Genomic DNA, 17,604 nt, shown 5'->3' with positions numbered 1-17,604 from the left:
CAACATGTAGTATATTAAAAACATGTACATGTCCATGATTCTCTATACTTGGATATCAAAACCAGTGCTAATATGTAGTCACACAACACATGTAACACTATGAGATTTCATATGTGTTATCTATGGAGATGAATGCTGTACAAGTAATTGACCTCATGGCTGTGACCACCCATTGCTGAGGTTTGAGCAGGTCTGAAATGAAAGGGATCGGACTGTCGTCTGAAGGATTGAAGATGGAGGGGGATTAAACTACAATGTCATTAAAATAGGCTGATCTCCTGTGGATCTTGGCTCTCGTAAGACAAGCGTTTAATCCTAAACACTAAAAGCAAACATTTAGGCTTAGTTTATGATGGATAAATCCTCTTGCTTTTACATAAGAGTCATGTAAGCTGGACCTGCCGTATGCATATGGCAGACGTGCTGTCATATCATGACAAATGTATTCATTTATCTGATAGGAGGGATTTGAGGTGCAATATGCTTTCCTGCACTCCCAGGACATTAAACAGTTTTCTGGGAACTATTTTGCATTGTATGTGGACAATATGGCACCTCTTGACATTTTAAGCTTTGTGTAATTTTTTGTGTGAAATTTGGTTAATGTAGAATTTAAGACAGGAAGGTGAATGCAGTGTATTTTGTGAGATAGAGATTGAGTATGAACTCCAATCTCCGATCACACAATAAATTCATGCCACCTCTGTCAAGTCATGAAACACAGATGTGCTCACCTTGTCATCTTTTTGGCCCCACTCAATCAATGTGTATGGATCTTTGCCTATTAATTGCCCTGTCCTAAATGCCACCCTCATTTCTAACAGTCCTCCTCCAAGTCCACATTTGGGTCATATGATTTACAAAAAATGCCAGGTAGAAGTCTACTTTGAAGTCTGCACCAGTATGGCCGTGGAGAAAGGGGACACTGATGTTATATACTAGCTTGTGAGCACCCTTCTGAATAATAAAATGATTTAGAATTTCCATTCGGGGGCAGAAAATGACTGCGAGTCTGGGCAGAGGTAACAAATCCAGCTCCTGGAGGGCTACCTTCTGGAAACTTCAGTTCCAACCCGGTTCAAACCCACCTGAATGTTATTTTCAAGTAATCCCAAACACCTTGATTAACTGGTTTAGGTGTGTTTGATTGGGGTTGTAGTTAAACTCTGCAGGATGATAGGCCTCCATGAGCAACCCCTCCGGCCTAACCACTCCACACCAAGTGAGACTCGGACCCGAGTCACTGGCATGGGAGGCGAGCGCATTGACAAGGTTGTTAAAGACCACAGCCTCTAGTGCGCCTCTTGAGTTTAGGGCAGTTAGGTTTACCTGCACAGCTCTTACCAGCTGGCCTCTGTTACAGGTTTGGATACCCCCATAGTAGGGTATCCTGTTTATAATTTTAGGGAAGACTCTTCAGAGAGAAGACTCTTCAGCTGCAGTCCTGGGGCAGTGTAGACTTTAGTATAAATCCCAGTTTAACTCCCTGTTGTTATTTGCAAGTAGTTCTCAATACTTTGATTAACTTGTTTGGGAGTGTTTGGTTAGGGTTAGAGCTCAGCTCTGGCCCTCCAGGGTTGGAGTTGATGAGACCTGTTTTAGGGTTCAGAATGGTGCTTTTGAGTGCTCTCAATTCCCCTTTTGAGAGTTCCACTGTTCTGGACTTCAGAGTGGTCAACATGATCTATAAACTTGTATAGCTATCAGTCCAACTGATATTAGGGCAAGGGTACCATTTGGGAGAGGGTGAGAACAGTGTATTTTAATCTCACCTGGAGTCTGGTTGGTAAGATTGCTTTCAGGATGAGGACTTTCAGCCAATGAACCACAGTCTGGTACTGCAACAAGATGAAGAGCTGACCAAAGACCTTGTGACCTCTTTCTGATTCTTGGGAGGTCATATTCTGAGAGGGACATCAATGTCCATATCCAATCAAAGTTGAGCATGTTGAATAAAAAAATTAACCACTTTTGTCCTTTGAAAGAGAACACGAGGTGTAGGTCTTTGAAATGTTTGGGTTCGTGTTTAAGACAGTATAGTCTCGTAGCAAGAGCTATGAAGTGTCCTTCTTGGACTTGTCCACGACTTGCCTTAGTTCTCTAATGCAGCTTACAGGCCTGTCTGGTGTCCAGTCCAGACTACCACAGCAAACTTCCAGCTCCTCAAATAGGGATGTCTTTTGATTGTCCTGCATGAAGATAGCCAGTCTGAGCATGCAGCCCTTAAGCCCCTCTAGAGATCCAACATTGATCACCAAGTTCTTTTTATAGAGTCCAGAGCTTAGGTTGTAATCCTGGGCAGTTATATCCAGAGGTCCAGGGCAAAGTGGGGGCAGCTTGGCCTGGACAGTCACTTCTTCTAGACAATGGACTGCACCGGTTATACCCACTATTGATACAGTGAGTGTGTTCTGTGTTGAAGAGAAGGTCAGGGTAAAGTGCAAGAAGGGATCTGAGGTCTCACTGCAAGAATTTGAACCATAGTTAGGAATTAAAGGTTCGTCCTGTAGAAGACCTTGGGTTTGAAGTGGAGAAAGGGCACAGGGTGATCGTGGGTTGGGAATAGTGAGCCTTCTGTGTTCACTAAACGAGTAACTATCTCCAGCCACAGTGCAGTGATGTTCCAGAACCTTCCGGGTCTTTGTGAGAAGACCAAGTCTTGGGAAAGAGGGGAGAGAGGAGCGGCCACTGGCCATGGGCTTGAATAGAGAAGAGGAGACTGATGGTGAACTGAGTCGTCTCATTTGGAAGCATGACTTGTTAACCTCAGAGACAGCAGTCAACTCTTCATCTGATGGTGTAGAGCTCTCGAAAGCAGATGGATAGTCTTGAATGGATCCTTCCAGCTCCTCACACTGCAATTTGGTAAATGTGGTTCCAGATAAAGGGGCAGGACTCAAAGCCACAGTCACATGATCCACAGAATCAGGAGGAGGGTTTTTGTCTTCGGGTGGTTTGTGTCTGGTCTTTAACCAACAAATGATGCAGCCCAAGATAAGGGAAAAACACAGGACCACCAAACCCACACTCAGCAGAATCTGCAAGTGGACTGAAGAGACAGAGGAGGGTTAGAACAGCATTTTAATCTGTAACCATCATTCCAAATGTCAGAACAACTGCTAAGTCGTAATCCGCAAACAAAGGAAACAATTTAATCTGCATAAAGTCAGTGTTCAGTAACAGAACAGTCAAATCCAGATGTGAACTGCAGTACTTACAGTATATCTGAAATCTCGCACTGAATAGACAACTTGTCTACTACTTGCCTGACAAACACGTCTTAAGTGTGCATGTAGGTTAGATACCATACCTTCATGCTGTTTTGTGAAGAGCACCTGCATCAGCAGCCAGAGAAACAAGAGGACAATGATTCCCTCGATCATTCCCTTACAACTAAACAGCAGGACGGATTGCCACACAGGTTGCCCAGAGTTCTCCTCCTCCTCAGTAGGCATGATGACCAAGGAACACCACAGCTCTCACTTAATCTTTACCTTCTGAAGTAACATGTATTTCCAAAGAGGTAATTTCAGAACTGTGAAGCTGAACTCCACTAGTTGAAGCAGGATCTCTCATCTGTATGCATCTCTAGGGTTGAACAACTTGTTTCTTTCAAATGTTCTACTGGACACTTGTGTGCTTTCTTACCTAGAAGTCACAACTGGCTTTGAGTCTTTCTTTCGTCAAAATGCTTTAAGATGGTCCTCAACCAGTTTCCCAAAGCAAAGCAGCAAGACCAACTGTGTAATACCATCCATCAAGTTGTCAGAAGAATTTTTCTATATAATTAAAATCCAAATCGTCATCGAGTCTAAACAAAATCCCATTGATTCTCCTCTTGTGATCTTTCCTCTACTACATCTGTCTTTTGATTATGTCCAGGGTAGTAATCCTCTCCACTGCCTCCCTTGGTGAGAGACTGAGATGAGTTTAGAGGGTGGTCCTGCTCAGGACAGGGGCGGGACACACCAGAGATGGCGAGAAGAGACACTCTACTGGTGATGGGTCAAGGACAACTATGCCATGTGTCCCACACTGTGCCTATTAAAAGGGCATCAACAGAACAATCCCATTCCTCCACCCCCACAAAACAGCATCTGTCACATCCACTGCGAGTTCTGCACGTAATCAAAATCTCTACTGTTAATGTGAATTGCTGTTTTAAGCAGATACAGAAGTAAATATGCATGCATTTCAATATTACATGCGCTTCCTCTCATCAAAGACTTTAAGGATTATGAAGGCAGATTTACAAAATCAGATTCAATTAGATTAAGGTGTGGACATAACTGTCTGATTTCGAAAGCAAATGATTGATGTACTGCCTCTTGGTGTTTTAAGACATGAACTGCATAATTTTTTTTTTTTTTGGACTTTATAGTTTTTTATTTTGAAAGTTATTTTTATATAAAAAAAATTTCACTATATTAGTTTTTTAAAAAGTCTTTTTAAATTTAAGTTTTATTTATTTTATTACTTAAAGTAGTGAGAACTGAGATGATTACTGTTTCTGTGGCAACTGATATACATATACATTTTGTTACAATAATAACCCTGGCAAAACCACCCATGGTGTCACATTTCAAGCCCCCCAAAACTATATATATATATATATATATATATATATATATATATATATATATTAATTGATTACATTTTTTTATTTTATTTAAAATTATATTTGCTTGTATAGCGTATATATATTAACACTGTATAACAAAAAATTGGGGTAAAAGTGACTTTTACATTTAAAACTGCAGTCCGTAACTTTTTTGGTTAAAAATGATCCAAAATCAATATTTGAGCAAGTACATAACCAGCCAGTGTTCAAAACCATCGCCTTACTTTAGCCCGATTCACAACGGTTAGCTTATAATAATGTTTTCTAATTTGAGTGGTACGGGTAGCATGGCACTGCGTCATTACGTCACTTCTGTAAACATAAAGAAGTTGTCCCGGCTACTAGGCTATCGCATGTGAGGATCCTGCAGGTGGAGGATCGTTTATAGCCTTTTCTCATAGCAGCTGGAGTAATTAAATGTATCATTTTGATGGCGGATTGTAATCCAAAAAGGACTGTGTTTATGAAACATGTGAATGAAATTAAATTATATTCCAGTTATAAATGTGCTTCTGATTACAGATAGCCTGGGATTACAAAGATTTGTATTTGAAAGAAAACCAGTTCAAAGGGAGGATAATTTGCTTTTATTTAAGACATGAACTGCATAATTTTTTTTTTTTTTTGGACTTTATAGTTTTTTATTTTGAAAGTTATTTTTATATAAAAAAAATTTCACTATATTAGTTTTTTAAAAAGTCTTTTTAAATTTAAGTTTTATTTATTTTATTACTTAAAGTAGTGAGAACTGAGATGATTACTGTTTCTGTGGCAACTGATATACATATACATTTTGTTACAATAATAACCCTGGCAAAACCACCCATGGTGTCACATTTCAAGCCCCCTTGTTCAGATGGCAATATACAGTGAAAATTCTTATTTGGGTCATATTCCAAGATGTAGGCTAGAATCTGTGATTGCGAAGTACAGTAAATATCCACACCGGTGCGGTGACTGACTGCCACACACACACACATACTCTTCAGAACATTAGATTCATCCGCGCTGGCCGACTCACAACCCACGCAAGCTAGATAATTCCGCACAGTGCTGCAATTCCAGGTTTTCAAACAGAGATGGCGACAAAGAGGCAAAACTTACGGGCTGCAGCTTTAAATAAACAATAAAACAAATTTGACCATGATGAAGGAATACAATCAACTTTACAGTTAAGTAAAAAAAAAAGTCATATTTCACACACAGATGAAGAAAAACAAAACGAAAAAATCTTGCATCAGATCAGACTTTAATTTCATTGTGTAAAGTTGCATGTGTCTATACAGTGAGGTCATCAAAGAGGATAAGAAACACATGGTCTTTGGTTTTCAGCTATGCCGTTACCTGAAGAATATAGAAATGAAAACAGAAAAAATTAAAAGTGTCTGTATCCCAGCAGGTCCCAGGGTCAAGCAAATGCAGGATTCTAAACGGCCAAAATGTAAAGCTAATAGCTGACGAGGCTAAATCAGCACGAGTATGTGAACACAACCAGCCAACAAGCCTCGATTGCTACTGGAAGTGTATTGGAAGTACAGGAAGTCAGTTTGACATGCGATAATCAATACTTCATGGATATGAGATACTGCATCAAACTCTTCAAACAATAATCTCATCTCGCACTTGTATTAACGTTGTTCTGCCTTTCACGGAGGTATCTCGCTAATTCATTACCAGAGAGACTTTTTGCATTAAAAGACAGCAGTACATCAGTGACGTACTGCAGGCAGTTGAACTACATCCGAGCTAAATCCTGACTGAGGTAGCTATTTCAGTCCCACACTGACCGAGTTATATCTAGTGTCATTCGTTTCAGGAGCGAGACTGCATCTAGGTTCTGAAGTAAAAATTTTATGAAGAAAAAAAAATTAAGAAATTCCTGAGAAACTCGCTTTCCAATATGGAAAGATACGTGAGGTCTGAAGTTCAACAATTAAAAATACAAAATAAAAAAAAACATCCAATCTTCCTTTGATTTGAATGTTATCCTGCTTTTCCGTGACCTGGTTTGTTTTAAAGAACTCGTATGCGCAGCAGAGCAGAAGAATAGTATATTAATCGAGGCTCTTATATTTACGAGCCTGTACATGATCGTCCAACGCACTGAAATGATTGACACGTGCGACACAAATCACGCGTGTCCACATCATTTCTTTTCAACCATACATTGTCTTGTGTCTGAGGTAGAGAAAAATCTTTCAACCAAACTGTTGCCTGTAAATATGTCTAAATAAGAACAAAAAAAAACAAAACCTCTCCGCTGTGTAAAATGCAGTTTCAAACTCAAAACTCTTTTCATATCATATTAATATTTCTGTATCTAGAAGCTAAAAAACAATGGAAATAGGAAACAATAAAATCAAGTAAATAATTTTTTAAAAAGGAAAAATATCTGTGACCCCTTTTCTTACCAAACCAACTTTGCAACACTTGATGGGGATTGTAACGCGTTTTAAACTCCATCAAATTAGACAAAGAGCAACACAGCAATATCATAATCGATCCTGAGTCTTTTAAATTCACTGCAGATGAGGTAAATTCAGCAAACTTTAAATAAGAGAATTAATAGACAGCAAAAAAAGAGGGGGGAAAAAAAAGTGTCAAACACAACCACAACCTCACAAATGTGACTTTGGCAGAAGACGATTTGATCATGCCATGATTGCTTCACACATCTCTGTGAGTGAATGATTGTGGGTGCGGAAAGGCATGATTACACGATCACCGAAGTGTTTCCACTCACGACAGCACTGAGATTAAGACAGCTGAGGTATTCTGTTGAATCAAACATCTCTAAAAACCTTCTCAGTCCTGAGAAAACATCTTGGAGAAAAGAGCAGGTGGGGTCCGTGATGAGCTTCAATAGCTGATGAGTTTGTAAAAGTGTATGTGTGTGGTCCTCCCTTCACTGGAAGGAAAACACAGCTGTGGTTTGTGCGGGAGGCAGACTGGGATTTGCTCTGTCGCCTCTAGAGGGCAGAACGGCTCCCGCTGCTCCGAGGAAAGACTGTAGTTTGGGTTGGACTGACTGGCTGTTTGGTTCAGGGAGCTGATGACCATTAGGGTGACCCTCCTGTGGCCAGCTCCACGGAGTCAGGGCCCTTTGAGGAGGAAGAGGAGGAGGAAGAGGGGATTCTGGGACTGAGGGTGGAGGTCTGGCCTGGGAACATGGCTGTGACAGCGGTGGGAACAGCTGCAGACCTCTGAGCATATAAGGATCCTGTAAACGGCATTAAAAAATGCATTCATAAATTTCCTTCACACTGAAATATTACAGTAAAACTTGCTGAATAAAAGACCATAAATAATGTTGTATTTTTTTAGAAAGTCAAAAGAATCCTGAAAGCCTTTTTATCATGGTTTCCACAAAAATATTAAGCAGTGCAACTTTTTATTCATGTTTTCTACATCAATGCCACATGTTTTCAGCAGCAAATCAGCATATTAGAATGATTTCTGAAGGATCATGTGACACTGAAGACTGGAGTAATGATGCTGAAAATGTAGTTTGTCATCACAAGAATAAATTACATTTAAAAAATATATTAACATGGAAAACAGTATTTTAAGAGTAATATCCCACAATATTACAGTTTTTTGACAATTGAAGCCCAATATTTTTTTCAAAAACAAAAAAAAACCTCACTGACCCAAACTTTTGGGGGAAAAAAGACTCTCATTGCAATCTATCATAGAGCAAACAATATTCATAGTGTCACAGTTAAATAGCTAGATTAGAAAACTAAAATGAAATGAAAGGCTATAAAAAAAATGTTTTATTTAAAATTGATTTGATATTGATTTAAAATGTTACTGTACTGCTTCAAATTTATAGTGTATAATGAACTACATAAAACAGTTTTATTAGTATTTGTATTTATTAGTATTACAATGTAATACTTTTATGATCTAGAATAATTACAGGCTTTTTGGATGTGTGTTCTGGGCTGTTCTCAAATACTCTGGATCATCAAAATGAACACAGGGCAAATATTAAAAAAAAATATGAACAAATTAATTATATAAATTAGGGCTGTCAGTCGACTGAAAGTTATAATCTAATTAATTACATGATGTGTTGATTAATTAATCGAATTAATCGCAAATTAAATTTGGCTATGAAATTACCCACTTTAAAGCCATTATTGTGTTAAATGAGAAAGTATCAAGTAGACATAACAAATAGTAGCTTTAGAAATCAATATTTTATTTGATTCAACATAAAATGTATTACACAAATGTTTAGGCTACAATGGCCTAACATAAACTATGGAACATAAAAGGAGATCATTTGAGAAACATCTCAGTATTTTTTTGTTCATACAACGAAAGTCCAAAACAGCTTAGTTACCAACAGTCTTTTTCATTTTCTTTTTAAATGAAATGTTCTAGTCTAAAACTGCACACACACACACACTCTGTTAGCGCAGTTACAAAAGTGTGCACGAAACAGGAGGGGAGGGGCTTTGAGCCCCCATAATGCCATGCTCAAATCCTCCCCCGACATACCACGCTGGGCCTATTCTGGAATAAAACCAATTAATGTGAGAAGAGGGGGGTTTAAATAGTCCTGGTGATTTAAGGTCAGGATTATGCCCTAATTTAGCCACTCCCTTCTCATAAACATGGATTCATATGCACATAGATGGACACCTGTGCACAAAATAAATATCAACGAGTAACACCAATTCTGTGGCTTAAAAAAAAAATCACATATCTATGCTTCGGGCGTCCCGAGTTCGAGTCCCAGCTTGTGGACCTTTCCCGATCCCACCCCCCTCTCTCACCCACTTCGCTTCCTGTCGACCTACTGTCCTATCTAAATAAAAGGCATAAAACTCCAAAAATAAATCTTAAAAAAAAAACAAAACTAAATGTTCTAAATAAGAAACTAAAACTGCCAGCAGGTGGCGGTAAATGTGTTTATACAGTACGTCATTCATTGTTCAAACTGCTGATTCATTCAGGAATGAAGTAAAGGCTCAGTTTATGATTAGGCTAATCATTGAATTCGTTCGAAATTTGGATTCATTCCGAAACTAAACACCATTGTGTTGCTCACAGACGTAACAGTTCTGCGGAGGCTTTAAAGGTAATATTTTCTCAGCAAAATTTTGCAAACGTAAACATTAGCAACATTTTTTTGAATACAACTGAGCTGCTAAAACAATAAATGTAAACGTAGCCAGATTCAGGCGTTTACATGCTAATTTTTCCTACTGATCAGATCGTTTCAGGTCTACACCCCTCTCATTGAAATTGCATTCAGTTCAAGCTCATTCCGATCAATTTTAGGCATTTACATAAAAGTTTTTCAGTCCAATTGAGCCATCAATAAATGAACGAAATGTAGCTATAAGAATGTGGCTCTCTGTCTCACCACTAGGGTGTGCAAATACACCAAATGCTTAAGATGACCTGCAATGTTTTCCTTTTGCCTAAACAAATTATTTAGGGAAATTAAGGAAATTAAATGTGGTTTATATTCTCTCAAGCAAGTGATAATCTCAAAAAACAATATTAACTAATTTACTGAACTGTTGTATAAAATCACATTTAAACTCGTGATATTCGTGACAAAACAGAACTCATGTGATATTGCTTTAGCTGCTCATGGTATCACTTATCATATGATATAAATGAGATATAAAAACTCATACAGGGGCATTTTTTTGCCCATATGATATATATATATAAATTATATAAATATAAATTTAGATATGTAAATACATGTAAATATTTTCAAAATATATATTTTATGTATTTATATATACAGAATAAATATAGGCCTACGCCATACACATACATATATTATGTAATCAAAAACTTTTACTTTGGATGCAATTAATCTCGATTAATCGTTTGACAGCACACGCACATACAATTATCTACAAATCTACTATATCCTCCTGAGACCCAGCTATGGAGTTTTTGCCTCTGTAGTGGACATTATATTTGAGTGAAAATTCGTTCGAAATTTGGATTCATTCCGAAACTAAACACCATTGTGTTGCTCACAGACGTAACAGTTCTGCGGAGGCTTTAAAGGTAATATTTTCTCAGCAAAATTTTGCAAAACCGACAAAATTGTGTTTTAAAAAAAAAAACAATATTAACTAATTTACTGAACTGTTGTATAAAATCACATTTAAACTCGTGATATTCGTGACAAAACAGAACTCATGTGATATTGCTTTAGCTGCTCATGGTATCACTTATCATATGATATAAATGAGATATAAAAACTCATACAGGGGCATTTTTTTGCCCATATGTTGAATTTTAGGACATAACTGCATTTATGGAGTTGTTGCCCTGCATCATGTGTGTCAACAGCCAACTGTATGAAATGCAAGATGATGTACAGATCTGGGGGCGGGGCCAGTGTGTTAACGGCATTAAAATATTTTAATTGCGTTATTTTTTCATAACTAATTAATTAACGTGTTAAATTGACAGACCTAATATAAATAAATTAAAATTAATTAAGTTGACCAGTGTTTAAATATTTAATTTGTAAACGGAGTATGCTTGCATACAATTTAAACAACATTAGTATTAATTTTTTTCTAGGAATAAAAAGGATTTTTTTATAAGCCTGACAGGTTTTAGGAGCAGATGCAGAGGCAGTTTTTCTTTTAAGAATAGAATGGTTTCAAAGAAATGGAAAGGGGGTCTTGGAGTAACCTGAGGTTAAGTACGTTAGACAATATTGGACAATCCCCACACGTGCACAAATACAATAATACACACCTGAGTAAATAATCCCGTTGACCTCCACAGACACAGTAATGCTAGCAGATCCATTAGAAGAAATGCTGAGAGACAGGTCCCGTTTTTCCTCTGAAAACAAAATCCAAATGTCACTGACACACGTCTCACTTTCTAAGTCATGTTTTGGATAAAAACGTCACGGTACTCACCGCGGGTGTTGGTGTTGTTGGCCATCCGCAAGTTGGCGGGGTTCACCTGTGATGCCATGGCCAGCAGGTTTTGTTGGAAAGCCTGCTGCAGTAGCCTCTGCTGCTCCTCTGCCAGACGAGCCATCTTCCTCTCGGGCCCCTCCAGCACGGCGGCTCCCACGCCGGCCTCCAGCCTCTCCCTCAGCTGCTCCAGGGTGGCGGCGCGTGCCAGCTGCTGCTGATGCCCGAGAGCCAGTGCTAAGGGGAGTCGACCTGGCAACATGGAGGCTGGACCATCCTCTGGGACTGAGGAGAGGAAACAAAACGCTTGAAATTTAGTACTCTATATCTGTTACTATATCACATGACAATACAATCCCTCACATTGTATTCTGTTGATTCATACGAACTTGAAACATATTGCACTTTCGTATTTAAACAGGTTATTTAATGGAGAGAAAAAAAAAGCGTAGGCATGTGATTTATCACCTCATGGAAAGTAGGCGTTTTCATGCCAGAAATACTTTTATAGTGGTACTAGTATTTTTTTTAGAAGTATTTTTCTCATAGGAATTTAAAAAGTCTTCATTAAAGAGTTATGAGCCTTGAATCAACCCAACCAGCTACAGGGTAAATATCAACATTACAAACTCTGATTTGAAGCAAAACATTTGAAAATTGGACAAAAAAGACAAAAGGCACAAGACTGTGTACTTGATGGCTTTAGTGAGGGAAAAAACTACAATCTCATTATGACAATCAAATTAAAAATGATGTAGAAATATAAAGATTTCTTGTTTTGATTCTTTGATTGGTGGAGATTTCGCTTCAGAAGCATGGCTGATGTAGCTCAAATAATAAAGACTGATACCTTCAACTGAAGCATATACCATTGATTAAAGGGTTAGTTCACCCAAAAATTTTCTCTGGCACAAAAAATATTCTTGTAGCTGCATAAAATTACGGTAGAACCACTGATGTCACATGGACTATTTTAATGATGTCCTTACTGCCTTTTTAGGTCTTGAACGTGTCAGTTGCATTGTGCAGTCTATGCTCTCAGATTTCATCAAAAATATCTTAATTTGTGTGAACGAAGGTCTTATGGGTTTGGAACGACATGAGGGTGAGTAATTAATGACAGAATTTTCATTTTTGGGTGAACTAACCCTTTTAACAACCTTGCTGTTATTAGGTCTGTCTTTAAAAGGTTAAGTTATTGTTAAAGGGGTCCTATTATGCTCTTTTACAAAGTCTTGATTTTGTTTTGGAGGTGTACTAGAACAGGCTCTCATACTAGGTTGCTCGAAAAACACATTATTTTTCACATATTTTACATTATTTCAACACCTCTCTCCTCAGTCTGGCATGAACGGCTCGAATAGTTCCTGTATCAAATGAAGGCCCGCCTTCTGAAATACGAAATGTGTTGTGATTGGTTAGCTGGGCCAGTGTGTGTTGTGATTGGCAGCACTCGATAGCTAAATTCACAAAGCTTTTTATTTCTGGTTCTCAGGAGGATATAAATAAATTATAAATATAAATACATAAATGTAAAGAAACATACACATACATATATATATATATATATATGTGCATATATAAATAATATATATTTTTAATTATATTTATTATTATTATTATTATTATAGTCCTATATATAATTATATAGGACTATAAACGCATTCAAATGCTAAATATTAATATTATTTAGGGCTGTCCCCGACTAAGGATTTTTCTGGCCGACTCGTAGTCGTTCATTTTAAGCATTAGTCGACTAATCTTACCTTCAACTGAAGCATATACCATTGATTAAAGGGTTAGTTCACCCAAAAATTTTCTCTGGCACAAAAAATATTCTTGTAGCTGCATAAAATTACGGTAGAACCACTGATGTCACATGGACTATTTTAATGATGTCCTTACTGCCTTTTTAGGTCTTGAACGTGTCAGTTGCATTGTGCAGTCTATGCTCTCAGATTTCATCAAAAATATCTTAATTTGTGAGTCGACTAATCTCACGTTTATTAATAAACCATTTAAATCATAATACCGAGCCTTTAATTGCCTTCATAGCCTAATAAGCACTCAAGCACACTCATAAAGTTTGCCACAGCACACAAGAAGTAATGATTATGAATGTGTCAGGAAAAACAGGAAGGAGGCTGCATTAACATTTTAATAATTCATTGATAAAATAGTGCTTTTTTGTTTTCGGTTTAAGAGATTAAGTCGGCGATACCGACTCATCATCTACGCAATAGTGGATGCGCCTGTATGCATGTTACGGATTACATATGAGAACATTAGTTTTCCATTTGAATTGGTCCATTTGAAGATAGACATTTTGCTCTCTATAGATATATTTTTCTGTGTCTGTAAAATGAGGGTGAGTAATTAATGACAGAATTTTCATTTTTGGGTGAACTAACCCTTTTAACAACCTTGCTGTTATTAGGTCTGTCTTTAAAAGGTTAAGTTATTGTTAAAGGGGTCCTATTATGCTCTTTTACAAAGTCTTGATTTTGTTTTGGAGGTGTACTAGAACAGGCTCTCATACTAGGTTGCTCGAAAAACACATTATTTTTCACATATTTTACATTATTTCAACACCTCTCTCCTCAGTCTGGCATGAACGGCTCGAATAGTTCCTGTATCAAATGAAGGCCCGCCTTCTGAAATACGAAATGTGTTGTGATTGGTTAGCTGGGCCAGTGTGTGTTGTGATTGGCAGCACTCGATAGGACCCCTTTAAAAAAAATTCCCTACGGACGGGGGGAAATTAATCTGATTTTTACTTCTGGAACATGATTGTTGAGGTCTACTGAGCCAGACCTGAATGCTAGTTTGCTAAAATGCAACTTGCTAGTATGCCAAAAATGGGTCAGTATACAAAAATTTCACTATTGGTGCAGAAAAGCAAAGTTAACTTGGAGATTAGCAATTTGGTACGTTTTTGGGGACTTTTCATCAGTCAACTGAAATGTTTTGACATGAACACAGTTCCCTGTATTACACATCCGGAGAAGCGTTACATTTACTTCAGCCCCTGAGGTTTGTCGCTGTCAGTTGACCCTCACAAGAAAAATGCAGTCTCTTAATGGCTTTTACACTCTCAGTTTCCCCTTATCACACCAGGAAACTTGCTCCATTTCCTATATGCAATTTTGCTCTCTATAGATATATTTTTCTGTGTCTGTAAAGCAAGTATACATGGAGTTTCACGCTCAAGTTCACAGAGACCGAGACGGCAGAAAGTGCATCCTCTTTGCTTTCATTATTTCACAAAAGCACAATGTTTTGTTGTTATTGTGAGTGCACACAAATAAACTTAGTCTTTACAGATTCGAAAGATGTATTTACTGTTATCTATATGACCAAAAATTAAGGAGTAGCCTATGTAAGGAGCAAGTGAGTGCACTACTCTTCAGTTTCCACACCCCGCACAGACACTTGAAAAGCGCACATTTTTCTAAGTTAACATTAGATTGAGCGGCCATGTAAAGTTGCTAATATTTACATATTTCAGATGATAATCTATATCCGAGGTAGATGAATGATAGGCGAGCGTTTGGACGTCCTGCCCGATGTACTGTATTACCACATAGACCAGCCGTTAACGATCTGTCTGTCACGGACTTCGTGACTTCGCCTGTGGATTTTTTTTGTTCTGCGACTAAGCGACTAATAAAATTTTGGTCGACCAAGCCTCTTCTGGTCGACTAACGGTTAGTCGACTATTAGGGGGCAGCCCTAATATTATTCTAATATATACCATTTTAAGTTCAGAAAACACTTGTTCAGTGGTTTCGATGGTCACAAATATGAAACATAGTCGCTAGTTCCAAACAAACAACAAATGTCTGTTTCGTGGTTGTTTGTGCTTCCTCTTGAATGATCAGGATCAGAATGTTCTGTTCTCAAACAGCCATAAAGCGTTCATTTACCCAGTGTAATTTAGAAGCCTAGGCCTCCAAGACAAGGCCCAGCACCCCCCGGAGAGTCCGGAGCAAGAGCTGCCTTTGAAAGGCAGTTATTTAATGCTGGGAATGACATTACTCATTCATCAAACAATCGCTGCTCAGATTCGAGCGAAAGGTTAGCGCTAGGTCACCGAGCTGGAGATTCAGGTACAGGTCCACAGGAAATTGCACGGAGCAGCAGCATCTAGAGAGTGACCTTGTGACAGGCTCCATAACTGCAAAACCAATTTAGCTCAAACTCAAGAATGGAAAAGTCATTGGAAGACTTTTCCTGCTAAAGAGGCTTCATTATTGATCGATGTGAGCTGTGCTATGGCTTAATGCTGAAGCATTGCACTCCTAATTGATATCATGTTGTCTCCCTTCATACGTCTCAAGAAATGGGCAACGAGACACGTCAGATGGGGTTAAGGAAATAAAAGTATGAGGTTGCAGGGTATGCAAATGTATAAATGCTGAAAATATCTATGAAGAGTGTATTCAGAAGCAAATTCAACTTATCATCAACTAAAATGTTCATAAAAACAAAAACATATGGAAACAAAAGCAGGACAGTTTCACACTCGATTCCAGAAGATGACGGAAACATTACTAGCATTGTTGCTTTAGTCACTTTACTAGTTGTTTAACTACTATAAACTAATACAATGCTGTCATTGTTTTGCATGTAGATTCTGATTTAATAGATGAAGCAAATCTGTCTGCTGACAGGAAGTGGAAGCAATTTCTAACTAATTAACTTTTTATCACACCATCTAATTTCATCCCCTCCCCCATTTGTTCACAAGAAAAAAAAGAAAAGAAAAAGAGGCCAGTGAATCTGACCACTGCCCTAAATGTAGGAGGAAACAGCTGCCCACATTAAGAAGCAAGCGTTCTGCGACGAACCAATAAGGCACCCCGAGACGCCAAGCTGGTGAAGGAAATTCCACTCTCCCAACAGCCAAATCAAACAGGGAGTCCGAGAGTCATTTTTAATTTTCTTTGGCAATAAGCACTTTCTATTCTTGTATAAAATATTCATGTTTCCTCCGACAACCATCTACCACTCCGCAACTCTAAAAACACTGTAGCCTATATGCAGCCCTGACTCAAAGTGAACTAATTTCATATTGGCTCACAGAGAAAACTTTTTGTGAAAACTTTTTGTGAATATAAATAAACAATATTTATTATATTATATATAGCTTGCCTATCCAACAAGCCACTGGGTCGTAATTCAGCTGGATTTAACGCTGCACAAGGAATTTGCCATCATGCTTGATTTAGTGCATTTGATTAAGACTTGTTTACTGGTTTACTGGTTTACATGGCCATGTCTCTATACTGTTGAGCCATAAAAACAAATGGATCAAGGGTTCAGTGCAAGACTGTGTTCCTCTGGGGGACAGTGAACATTGACGCAAAAAGAAAGGGATCAGGAAAGAGTTTTTTGGGGATCTTCCTGACTCTCCTAGATAAATCTGTAGTCGGTGGTCATAAAAGGACGGAGGCGCTCGGGTGGGAAAAGAGCAGCCCACATCAAACCCAGGATGTCATAAACATGCTTGAGGAGAGTAACAAGCCTCAGGAGTGACAAGACAAATGCTCCAAACAGGACATGCCACACTTATTATGAAGTCACACAATAGAGGCCGTGCTCACATATAACCTCGTCCCTGCTGACTATAGGAAACCCAGCAGCACTTCTATCGCAGCTGTTCGCTGTCAACGATAAATTCAACTGGACGACACATGCTCTTAGTCATAATTCAAAACTGTTCTTTGTTACCACTGAGAAGCTACAAACATCAAAACAGCAACAAAATGAGCCCGTTAAATAATTCAACAAAGGGTCATGCGATGACTTTGGAAGCGTGTTTGACAGATGCGTTTATGAAATCATTATATGCTTCTTTTGAAAACTCATGGCTTTTTTTATATATTTGGTACAGTAAAGGCTTGTTCACACCGGGACGAATATCGCACGCGATAATCGCCGACATTTAACGCCTCGTGACTAAACAAAGGGCACCAATGTGAGTGTGCACACTGACGCGCAAAACGCGAGGCGTTTTCCTGGCTCGTTTTTTGGGTTTGACGCGGCGCGTTAAAAACT

At 38.3% G+C, this 17,604-nt stretch overlaps 2 protein-coding genes across 2 annotated transcripts in view; both read right to left on the bottom strand.

Annotated features, from left to right (window-relative positions):
* Positions 1-2,009: 2,009 nt before the first annotated feature.
* On the bottom strand, positions 2,010-3,526 carry LOC107598904 (uncharacterized). The gene is made up of 2 exons (XM_016290343.1): positions 3,311-3,526; positions 2,010-3,049 (listed from the first exon to the last, which is right to left on the bottom strand). Exons 1-2 carry the CDS (start codon positions 3,453-3,455, stop codon positions 2,055-2,057), a joined length of 1,140 nt encoding a protein of 379 aa, XP_016145829.1. The 5' UTR covers positions 3,456-3,526; the 3' UTR covers positions 2,010-2,054.
* A 2,335-nt stretch (positions 3,527-5,861) lies between these two features.
* Positions 5,862-17,604, bottom strand: part of LOC107598866 (AT-rich interactive domain-containing protein 3A-like) — a 29,575-nt gene continuing 17,832 nt past the window's right edge. Inside the window, exons 5-7 of the mRNA XM_016290310.1 lie at positions 11,545-11,829; positions 11,375-11,464; positions 5,862-7,841 (exon numbers count right to left, since the gene is read on the bottom strand). Coding sequence (XP_016145796.1) covers positions 7,681-7,841; positions 11,375-11,464; positions 11,545-11,829 — 536 coding nt within the window. The 3' untranslated portion in view covers positions 5,862-7,680. The remainder of the gene's footprint in view (positions 7,842-11,374; positions 11,465-11,544; positions 11,830-17,604) is intronic.

This window comes from Sinocyclocheilus grahami, unplaced genomic scaffold (genome assembly GCF_001515645.1).
Source record: "Sinocyclocheilus grahami isolate Dianchi unplaced genomic scaffold, SAMN03320097.WGS_v1.1 scaffold257.1, whole genome shotgun sequence".
Lineage (NCBI taxonomy): Eukaryota > Metazoa > Chordata > Actinopteri > Cypriniformes > Cyprinidae > Sinocyclocheilus > Sinocyclocheilus grahami.
This window is presented reverse-complemented; position numbering and strand designations above follow the sequence as displayed.

Bases quoted from the DNA above. Each gene is read 5' to 3' on its own strand.
- LOC107598904 (XM_016290343.1), bottom strand. From the start codon at position 3,455: ATGCCTACTGAGGAGGAGGAGAACTCTGGGCAACCTGTGTGGCAATCC. The intron at 3,050-3,310 runs GTATGGTATCTA...CTGTCTCTTCAG, and splicing joins CTTCACAAAACAGCATGAAG to TCCACTTGCAGATTCTGCTG.